The sequence below is a fragment of the Tupaia chinensis genome, unplaced genomic scaffold (assembly GCF_000334495.1).
Source record: "Tupaia chinensis unplaced genomic scaffold, TupChi_1.0 Scaffold000596_2, whole genome shotgun sequence".
Taxonomy (NCBI): domain Eukaryota; kingdom Metazoa; phylum Chordata; class Mammalia; order Scandentia; family Tupaiidae; genus Tupaia; species Tupaia belangeri.
Genome location: NW_006160113.1, coordinates 28,894 through 40,184, shown reverse-complemented (window position 1 = coordinate 40,184; position 11,291 = coordinate 28,894). Strand labels below are relative to the sequence as shown.

Below are 11,291 nucleotides of genomic sequence, written 5' to 3'. Positions count from 1 at the left end.
ATCCCGCGGTGGCGGGGGCGCCGCCGCCGCGGGACAGGCCACTGCCATCCGTGCGGCTGCAGGACGGCAGCTCTGACCTCGGTCTCTGCCCTTTGAAACAGTGAAGATAAACGAGGCCCCACTCTCGCAGGCATTCACAGGTGCGCGCGTGCTGGCTGGCCACAGCTCTGCGTCAAAGCCCTAGGTTCTGGATGAAAACACTACCTGAGAGTTGCTTCTGCCGAGCCCAGGCAGTTTCTCAAAGCGAGAACTGGCCACCGTTCCCTCCTACAGAACGGGACCTGAAACCGGAGCTCTGCTCTGGCCACTGCCGCTCGGACGGCGTGTCCCTAAGCCGTGGCTAGCACTGAAGGCTTTCATACGACATCCATAGAACTTTCACTTTTCTGAAGGTTTGGGGAAAGGACAAATATTTTTTCCCTAAATTTAAACTGTGGAAGGTAGTGATCGCTTTTCTTCCCTCTGTGCTGAGGTTCCTTCCCGCCCAGCAGTGAAGCTGTCACGGCTCCCTGGCTCCCAACAACCAGCACTTTTTAAGGATCCTCCAGGGCCACTGCAGACCTCATGGGTTCACCTCATGGGCACTCCGTTTTCCTGGAAGCAAATTCCACAACACCGCGTGTGGCTGTCACCAGTCCCCAGGGCCCTCTCCTGGGGAGGAGGACACTGGGCCCCACCCAGCTCCCTCTTCCTATCCGGGCAGAGCGGGCACTCCAGGAGGACGTGAGCAGCCCACTGGTCCTGAGCTAATGCAGCAGGTCAAGACCTCCCCACCTGGGGACTTGAAGCTGGAGACACTGAAAGGCCAGGCCAAGTACTGAAAGGAAGAGACCCGAGCTCCCCAAGTGAGAGGTGGCGCAGGAAGGTGGGAAGTGCCCCAGCGGCTGCACACACAGCTCTCATCTTGATCACTAAAAAGCCTTAACCTCACAACTGTGCACTACCACAGCAGGGTGTTAGAACGGGGTCTGGGTTTTCAGAGCAGGGTGCAGGTCAGGAGCTCCCACTCAAGTCGACGAGAGTCCATCTCCCCCCTCATTCCTTTTCTTTTCTTTCTTTTCTTTGTTGGTGGGGGAGAAGGGGTCAACATAAAACTCACGGATCTCATTTTCTACCTTTCGCCTGATAAATCTATCTTTTTTCCCCAAAACACTCCAGTTCCAGCATCAAACAAACATGAAGAATCTATATTGTGCTTTATAATTGTCTACTCAGCACTTTTCTGTTTTATCTTTCAAAACTCATTTGCCTTGGATATGTATTGCTTTTTTGTAATTAAACAGCACGAGCTGCAAGGCATGCATTTGCACGTGCGTCTGGGTCTCGGAGCATCTATTCCCCTCTGTAACCCTTCCACAGTGAGGGGGGCCTTCCTCACTGTCTATCCGCCTGTACCTTCGAGCATTCCGTATGCTTCTTTACTCAGCAAGCCAGCGGAGCAGTTCCAGGCTCTGAGCTGAGCTGCTGCATCCAGAGATCTACTCACCATTCTGGCGCACGCTGCTAGGTGCTGCTTAAAGCCAGAATGCGATGGCGCAGACCTGGCAGGAGTACTCCAGCTGAATCGTGCACCGTCTTCTCCCCTCCTCCTGCAGGGTGCAGTTCCATTTGTGGGAGGAAATGGAGGTGCCTCACCCACCCAGCCCCTTCCTCTGGATCCCAATATGCGCACAGCGGGGTGGTGGCAGTTATGGGATGCCAGGGCTCTCCTGGGTAAGACTGGGGAGGGACCCCGTGATGGTCGGCACTCAGCAGCACCGCGGTGCTCTGGGGACACTTGCAGCCCACAGGGCTCATTAACACACACCACGGCACCTCAGGGGCGAGTGTCACACCAGACTCCCCGTCTCCCACAGGGTCCAGACAACAGGAGGAACATTAGACTCGGTCCCTTAAGGAAAAAGATTTACTCTCTCATGTAAGTAAAATGACAGGACTCAATGCATTATTGCTCTTAAATCTCCTCCCCTGTTCTCAGGAGTTACTGTGTGACAGAAAGACAGCGAGGCATAATCAATTTCATCCTACCAGAACAGAGTTATGTGGGTATTTTTTCTCCTTATATCTACTGAAAATAGGATGAAAGTATTCTGACTCCTTTTTACTAATAATTTTATGTATGGGAAAGAAAAAGCCTATTGGCCCAGATAACGGAGAATTCACAGGCAAATCAGTGACCGGGAAGTGTTTCGCATCACTCAGGAGCTAACGGGGTGGCCTACACTGCTTTATTACTTATTTACTGAAATGCATCTGATTTGAAAAGAGGGTGTTAATATAGATGCATTTTAAATTCAGTTTCAAAAATCAACTCAGGAAATTAAGCAAGTACTGTACACCAGCCGTCCTCACCGTCTCTGCACCAGGAACGGGTTTCCTAGAAAACAGTTTCCCACAGACTGGAGATGAGGGTGGGAGAGAGGGTGATTCAAGCCCATTACATTGATCTGAGCTTTATTTGTATCATCACATTGTAACACAGAATGACGTAATTACACAGCTCTCCATAATCCGGTATCTGCAGCTACTCCCCAGGGCTGGCACGGCCACCTCAGCTCCACCAGATCAGGCGTGAGACTCTCCTAGGACTCAGCCGAGACACCTCGCATGTGCAATTCACAGGGTTGACGCTTCCGTGAGAGTCTACGCCACCGGTGTGACAGCAGGCAACGGAGCTGGGGAGGAACTGTACACAGATGACCGTCGCTGGCTCACCTGCCACTCACCCCTGCTGTGCAGCCCATTTCCCCACAGCCACTGACAGACAGCAGTCTGTGGCCAGGGGGCTGGGGGCCCCTGCTATAAACTAACTGAGTAACTAGACCATGTGCATGTAAACTTGTTTGGTTTTTACTTTTTTTGTTTTGTTTTGTGTTTTTGTTTTGTTTTGTTTTTGCTATATAGTGTGTATGCTCACCAGAGAGAGACAAAAAGAGAGGGAAAGTGAGAAATCACCCCACAGGGAGGCGACTGCAGCACAATCCCTTCTCCATTCTCTTCTTGGGATTTTGGGCATGTGCACGCACACAAATGCACCCAGCATGTTTTTTCTAGCCACCAGGTCCAGACAGCCATGTGGGACGCAGCTCCTTAACCACCCCGCCACCTGCTGGTCCCTGTGGACATGTTTTTAATGCTCTTATAAATGTAAAAATGACATGGCATTAAAATGAGATAAACAAGTAAATGAATAGACATTCAGTCCCTGCAACCAGCCAGGTGATATCAGAGAAAAAACAGACAGTTTGAATCACTTGACTAAGGAATTTATCGAAATTATTGGGCATTTCTGAATACACACAGTCACGGAATTCGAGGGTAAAGAGCAAGACTGTCCGTGGGCGAGTGTGACAAGTTTGCAGATTTGAACATGCCCCCCGTGGGGGCACGTGCAGGCCACCCCTCCTCCTGTATCGCAGGACAGGAGTGACAGAACTACAGCAGGTCCCAGCTGCATCACGGTCGGTGCTTGGAGCAGGTTTAACAAATCCTAGCTCCCAATTTCCACCCCCGAGATGTTAGGGGTTGAAGTCACCACCTGGTTTGTGCCATTGCTTCTGCTGCAGAGTGAGGTTTCTGTCCTACAGTTCAGAAGCAGGTCGTGACCTGCAGCTCTGTAGCAAGAATCAGCCCCACTGAAAACACCTGCAGCCTGTGAGTTACCCTTGGACGGTGAACTCTTACTAAATCTCTGTGCAATCGTGTTTGGTTTCCACCTCAGAAAACACACAGCCAGACACCTCTAGGATCCACCATCTCTCCAACTTAGTCATTGACTCCTAATACAATTTGCTCTGTACATACAAACTGATTTTGCGGGACCAGCAGATGGTGTAATGGTTATGTCTCTGGATTCCTACATAGTCAATCATGGTTCAAGTCCCAGACCCAGTGGCTTAAAACTCATGCCAGGCACAGGTGCATGTATACCCAAAATCCCAAGAGGAGACTGGAGGAGAAGGGACGGTAGCATGGCCACCCTTCCCCAGGGGTCAATTTCTTGCTTTCTATTTCTCTGCCTCTGTCTCTCTAGCAAGCTCACATATCCTATAGCAAAAAAAAAAAAAAAAAAAAAACTCTAAAATAACTTTTTGCTCATTTAGCTCTTGACATTAAAGTTTATTGATCAGTAGTTGTCTTGTTGTAAGTAAAAATATCAGAATATACTACAGTTCACGAAATTCTTTCAGTTCAATCATTCAATTCTGCTCTCCAGATAGTCACTGTTTGTTCATTCACCAAACGCACATCCAAGGTAACCACACACAAACCAGAGTCTGAGATGCCAGGGAAGTCCCGATGAACATATCATTCTTTTTCCTTTTTTTTTTTTGGAAAGGTTTTTGCTATAGGGCACGTGCACTCGCCAGACAGACAGAGAGAAACAGAGAGACAGAAAGCGAGAAATCACCCCCCTGGGGGATGGCCACACTGCAATCCCTTCTCCTCCATTCTCCTCTCGGGATCTTGGGCACGCACGCACACACGCCTGGCGTGAGTTTAAGCCACCGGGTCCAGGACGCGAACCGTGGTCGACTACGTGGGAGTCCAGCGACATAGCCATTACGCTAACTGCTGGTCCCAAACATATCATTCTTGAGGGACAAAGTTCCCTCCCTTCGATGGGCTTACGTTCTACCATGGAAAGGTAAAATAATAATAAATAAATAAATAAAAACAAACCTCGTAAGAGAGCACTGTAAGAAATACACCAGGATAAGAACTACCTGGGAAAGAGCCTTACTGAACCTGGCTGACCCTGGCTGGGCGGGGCTGCGCAGTCCTCTCTGAGAAGCTGGGTCTGACAGGGTTAAAGGAGGCTCATGGAAAGTGCCTAGTGTGGTATTAACACAGCCAGGAGGCCAAGGGAGCTACAGCAGAATGAAGAGGGAGGCAGGGACAAGAGACAGACTCAGAGAAGGGACTGAGGTTCAGGTCTCCTAAGACTCCCAGCAGCCAGGGCCACAGCACACCATGTGCCCCCAGGGTGCAGTAGGAGACCTGGGCAGCAACCTGGGACCTCCCCGCCGTGGTGGCGCGGCGCACTCCTGCAGTGACGCAGGGCCGCACCCTTTCTCTCTGTGAGGGGTGAAAGGCTGTGCGGTCGCCTCCTTCTCACTCCCAGGCCTCCTGACCCCGCATGGAGGAGCCCCAGGTAGGTGTGATCGCAAACCCTTGGCCCTGAGTCTCCTGATACCTTTGGGGAAGGGGCTCCACCGCTGAGCTTAGCCCACCCTCCCATCCAGACCTCGCATCGGGAAAGGCAAATACCGACAATGAAGAAAAGAGAAGGGCTCTTCACTAAGGGCAGGTGGTTCCAAGTCCTAAGAGAAAGCTGCACCGACCCTCTGGTTGAGAAGTACATGAGGAGGCCAAAGAAATCTCTCTGGGAGAGAAAATCGTAACCTTTGGTTAGATTTGAACAGGAAGGGTAAGCTTTCAGCAGGTTTTTATGGAGATAGCATTAACTAAACATGCCATTAATTTACATTTGATTAGCATCTAAGCATTTTAGCATTTATTTAGCAATTACTTGACACATAAAAAAAAATGGCAGCAAAGTTGCCCTTTAATGGTTTTTAAGAACTTTGTTGATAGGTGCGAAATATACCTCATAAATAAGCTAAATGTTATTATCTTGTTATCATCATATCAATTTTTATATTGTATTTAAATAGCAAAATTGAATTTAAACCAATCAAATCAATTGTGGCCTTAACATTTACTATAACATGGGACCAGCAGGTGGTGTAATGGTACGTTGCTGGACTCCCATGTAGTCAGTCGACCGTGGTTTGAGTCCTGGACCTGGTGGCTTAAATTCATGCCAGGCGCATGTGTGTGCGTGTCCAAAATCCCGAGAGGAGAATGGAGGAGAAGGGATTGCGGCGTGGCCAGCTCCCCCGGGGGTGGGAGTGGGGGGGGATGATTTCTCGCTTTCTGTCTCTCTGTCTCTGTCTCTGTCTCTGTCTTTCTGGCGAGCACATGCGCCCTCTAGCAAAAACGTCTCAAAAAAATAAAATTTACTGTAACACTGAGGCCGACATCAAATCCACGAGAGGAACCACCAAGTGGCTGAGACTGGGAGGGAGACAGCGGCCTCTGCCTGAGGTCCCATTACTGGTCCACGTCTAGGTCAAAGAGCTAGTGGAGTCAAAACTCTGAGAAACTCTTGCTTTAGAAAATGTATCCAAAAGTGAAAGAAAAATCCCAGGAATGAATAGTATTAGGTTCAGAGGAATGAATTTCATAATCCTCAAATTCTGTCCCAGGATAAGGAAGATTTTAACCTAATATGGTCCTATGGCACATGGCTGCATGCAGGCACAGTTCTGGGTATGTTCGTCTAGGAGAGGAAAGGCTAGGCAGTAAGAGATGTGACACAAAAATAGGTAAAGAGAGACAAAGAGAAACAAAGAGGCAGAGGAAGACAGAGAAAATGAGAAAAGAAAAAGCAAACGGAGGAGGAGAGACAAACAAAATTATGTGTCTGAGCTGGAGCACATCGAACTGGTCTGGACCAGTTTAAAAGCAGCCATTGCTGACTCGCACTGAAGACTTGGAATGAAGGGTACTGAAATAAATGAGAAAGTATAATGGCAATCTAGAAGCCTTGGTTTAGTAAGCAGTCATTATTTTGAAGATCCAGAGAAGGCTCGTGGAGCCATTGGGAAGCAGTCTGATGAGACTGCCCGTGTCTCCAGTCAAGTCCTGCCCAGCGTCCCTTCATGTGCAGACGCTCCGCGTTTTCTCCTTGTCTCCATGAGAAAATCTCCACAGCTGGAGTGACCTGCTGACCTAGGCGGGGACTTTGCTGAGGCCCCGCTGTTACAGCGTCCACTCCACCCAGGGGCCTTCCTTTAGGCTGGGAAAGCGTCTTGGGAACAAAATGTTAGGAATGAGCACCTCTGACCTCAGAGGAAGAGGCAGGATGAGCCCTGGCTGTCCAACCGCCGGGCTCTGCTTCTGTCACAGATGGCAGGATAAGAGGGGTCGTGTCGCAGACGAAGAAATACGGCCGGAGGGCCCCCGAGAACAGCTGGGAGAAGGTGTAGATGTGCGAGCCGTGGGTGACGTTGTAAAATGAAACTTCGCCGGCCTCATAGTCCAAGAAGACGCCCACGCGGCGGGGCCGGTCCAGCTGGAGCAGGGGCACCGAGGGGGAGGCCAGCACCATGTACTCGCTGCCCTTCAGCAGCCACACGGCCCAGACCCCGTTCTCGGGGGCCGGCGTGGTCTCCCCCTTCCTGGGCAGCACGTCCTCACAGACGCCCAAGCCCCACTCGGCTTGCTCCCCCACCGCGACCTCCCAGTAATGCCGCCCGGACGCAAAGCTCTGCAGGCCCAGGACGCAGGGCCAGGTGTCGAACCGCTCGGGGTTGCCGGGGACGTCCCTCCACTGCTCTCCGTCCTGGACACCGCACAGGTCCGCAGTCACTAGCAGGCTGGGATGCGCTGTGGCCGGGTCCAGCTTCACGTCGGCTGTGGACAGAGGTCAGGGCGTGTGAGAGGACGGATGGGCAGGTGGACGGTGAGGACCTGCAATGCCACCAGTGCAGGCGCACAGCCCTGAGAGTCGCACAGCGGCTGCTCCCAGAGCCCTGAGAGCGTGTCCACTGCAGGTGCCCAGCGCCCTTGGGCACTGGCACAGCCCAGGCTCGCCAGGGCCCCGTAAAGGCGACTGTGGTGACATGACACACCTGAAGCCAGCCAGGCAGCTCCCCTCACGCCTCCAGACCCTGCAGTGCACTTAGGAGAACCCGCTTTAAGGTAAGATTTGTGTACCAGACAGCACCCACAGCAACACTATGGCCTCCCAGGCCCACCAGGGCCACCCAGGTGGAGATTCAGGTTCTGGCCCAAGACCTCCCTGAGTGTGTCCATGACCCAGGGCTGTGAGCCTGGGGATGGGCCCAGCATCAAGGCCCTGTTGGTCATGCTGTCTCTCTGCCCCTGTCCCTTTATCTCTTTCTGTCTCTCTCATTCATGGCAGAAACAAACTTCAAGAAAAAGTATAAACCCCTTGGAGATTTTTTTCTTAAACCTACAGGAGAATTTCACTAATATGAAATCCGCTGCTTTCAAAGCTGTACTACTGTGTAGCCAGAATTCTAAAATGGACCCCATGACCTCCACGCCTGGGTTACCCTCATTACCTGATGACGAGAGATTATCTGGGTGAGTCTACTCAAATCACATGATCTCTTCAAGATGAAAGCTCTCCCTTTGGGGTTGGTGAGTGATAGCCAAGTCAGAAAGATTTGGACCTGGTTTCTGTCCGGCTGAACGTGGAGGGGTTACATGAGGAGGGAGACAGAGATCTCCAGAGGTAGGAGTGGCCCCCAGTGACAGCCACGAGAAGGTGAGGAGCCATCCTACAGCCACAAGGACTGCGTTGTTCCCCAAGCTGAATGAGCTCGGAAGGAGAGACGTGGCCCCCCATGCGAATAGCAACCATGATGCTAACTGTCGAGATGCGAACCCTAAGTCATCATGGCTGTCTCTCTCCGCAACACGTCCTGTCTAATACAAAAGCGAGTCTGGCCGACTCTTACTTCTAAACATGGCAGTAATCTATCCATTCCTCAGCACCTCCAGAGCTGGCACCTGTTCCAGTCTGTGATCATCTCTCGCTAAATGATCGCCAATAGCCCATAACCAATCTTCGCTCACTGCTTCTCTGCAGTTTACTCTCAATAAAACACACAGGTCCATTCTTATACTGCATTAGCCCAGTTAAACTTCTTTTCCACTCGCAGATTTTCAATGTTTTCCTGTTTCACTCTGAGAGAGAACTGCTCTGGAGTGGCCTCTCTGGCCCCCCTGCACACTCGGCTACCCTCCCCAGACACCTGCCCGCCACCCGGGCCGCCCTCCTCATTTCTGCCCGAATGCAAAATGGGTCTTTGCCGCGTCATCTCCTCGCAGGTGAGGGCTTTCCTGGTCACTTGGTTTAAAACAGAAGGTCTGGTCATCCTGATCATACTCCTTTTCTTTCTTTCAACATGTTTTTACCATTGTCTTACATTCTTCATATTCTGTTTCATTTAAGGAAATGAGGCATGGACTTGTCGTTTTCTTGGCATGGGGCTTGCTGAAGCTGAGCTCACGGAGCCCTCGTCCCCATGCCTGGCCCACGCATCTCTCCCCACCGGCTGCTCCCCTGCGTGCTCTGTGGCTAAATGTAAGCACGCTTTCTCTAAGTTCTGGAGGCCATTTGAGCACCAGGCCATGGGAACTGGATCGACAGCCACAGCAGAGCTCCAGGTGGCCTCCGAGTTGGAGTCAGTCTCCAGGGACTGGGCCTCAGCTGCTGTCTCCAGGTACAGTGTCAGAATCCAATGGAGTCAGAGGACCCGGTGGAGAAGCCACCAGAGAACAACCGGCTATTGGTACGAAGAAGGCCCACACACTGTGGTAACCGAGAGGCCATGTTCAACTCGGGAAGAGAAAGCACCTCAATAACCTGGTTCTTTCCACGGCTACTGTAGCAGGAAGGAGACGAAGTCACATGGGGCCTGGAGTGACGGTGCAACCCAGACGCCCTCGGGCCAGGAATAAGCCAGTAGCAGGTTCTCAAACTAAATCTTGGCTGACTTTGGCCCCCAGAATGGCTCCTGCTCGTCACAGCAGCCTGATCATGCTGGGCAGCACGAGCCCAGACTGAAGACGTAACCTACCCCAGAATTTCCTCAACATCTCCCTCATCCCAGGGATGCGGCAGACTGTCTTCACCTCCATGGCGATGGGCTCCGTTTCCAGCCGCGTGACAGCCTGACTTCTGAGAAGAGCACAGATGTGAGCGGGCTACACCAGGGTCCCTGCCTCTGCTGACCCCTCACAGTTCAGAGGAAACATACCGGCTCAAGACGTCGCTCACGCCCTGCAAGTGAAAGAGAAGCAGGGACAGGGTGAGGCATGTGGAGTGTGTTCAGTAGTTAGACCGGAGACACTGTGAGCACTTCCTTAGGACACGCTGGAATTCGTTAACTAGAACTACGGGGGACAATAGATCTCTTCACATTAAGGCCAAAAACAGGCTGTCTTTGAATTTCCTCATGAGTTAGAACCAGTGGGCTCACTCGGGATTCAACATCTTCATGACAGTTACACACAGTTCTTCATTTCCCTGTCACCCAGCTGACGGCACTGGGACCCAAACAGATGGGAGAGGTACAGGGTGTCCACGTAACTCCTCCTCTCCACATCCACATAGTGGATGGGGCAGCCTTCGCTGAAAACCCAACACAAAAAATCCAAGCTGGACATTATAAAGTTATACCCACTGGCTATTCCATGGAAATGGGTCACCAAAGACTTTTTAAACTGTACGTTGCTGAAAATAAAAATACTGATGACAGACCAAGACAGCGTAGCTTGTGCTTTACCTAAATTTTCATAAATCATTACTTTCAGCTTTTAATATTCAAGTTTTTGTCTTTTATATGAACCACAGGGCCAGCCCATAGAGCAGCGGTTTGCCCAGGCATAGGGAGCCGGGTCCTGTGTGGCTGACTGTGGTTCAAATCCTGGTCCTGCCGGCCTGGGAAACTCCTGGCCCACCTGTGAGTGTGCCAAGCCCTGACGGCCTGCAGGAGTGGAGGAGAACTGCAGTGACCACGCCATGGGGTGCGAGCTCTCTCTCCCGTGAGCTCACATCTCTCCGGCATACACAGGATGAACTGCACAATCTTCCAGGGCACCTTCTGGTTCTGCTGCCAACAGTCAGGACTGAGCTTGTTCCTGCATGGCCTGAAGGCCACAGACCAGCTTCGTACCTGCCGCTGCAGCCTCACACCTGCCCAGCCTCCTGCAGACCTGGCCTCACCTCCAGCAGCCCCAGGGCAGGGCGGCGGCACCTGCCCTCCAGCTCCTCAGCCAGCTCCCTCAGGGCCCTGCTCTGCTGGCCCAGCCGGCTCCTGCTCTCACGCAGTCTCTGCAGGGTGGCCTGCTCCTCCTCCTCCAGCCTGCGCAGCTGCAGGTGCTCCTCCTGGGCCAGGAAGCCACGCTGCTTCTCGAACTCCAGCCGGAAGCGCTGCCGCTGCCTTTCCACCTTCTCCTGAGTGACAGAACGAGTAGTCACAGGTCAGCGACTGGGCGGACAGCAGAGCTGGGCCGCGGTTCCAGGGCTCCGCAGTCTGCGCCTCTGTGGACAGTCGCTCCCAGGACACACAGATCAGAGGCCCTGGTGAGCTCCGTGGGGTTTCCAATCTCAGCAGTAGAGGAGCACTGAGCTGAGTCCCCGCCTCGCCATGGGAAGAAAGGGGGCGCTGGGTCACGCTCTGCTGAAC

General features: G+C 52.2%; 1 protein-coding gene across 1 annotated transcript in view; it reads right to left on the bottom strand.

The window, feature by feature from the left end:
• Positions 1–5,912: 5,912 nt before the first annotated feature.
• Positions 5,913–11,291, bottom strand: part of TRIM58 (tripartite motif containing 58) — an 8,421-nt gene continuing 3,042 nt past the window's right edge. Inside the window, exons 2-5 of the mRNA XM_027775672.1 lie at positions 10,829–11,059; positions 9,861–9,883; positions 9,681–9,781; positions 5,913–7,482 (exon numbers count right to left, since the gene is read on the bottom strand). Coding sequence (XP_027631473.1) covers positions 6,893–7,482; positions 9,681–9,781; positions 9,861–9,883; positions 10,829–11,059 — 945 coding nt within the window. The 3' untranslated portion in view covers positions 5,913–6,892. The remainder of the gene's footprint in view (positions 7,483–9,680; positions 9,782–9,860; positions 9,884–10,828; positions 11,060–11,291) is intronic.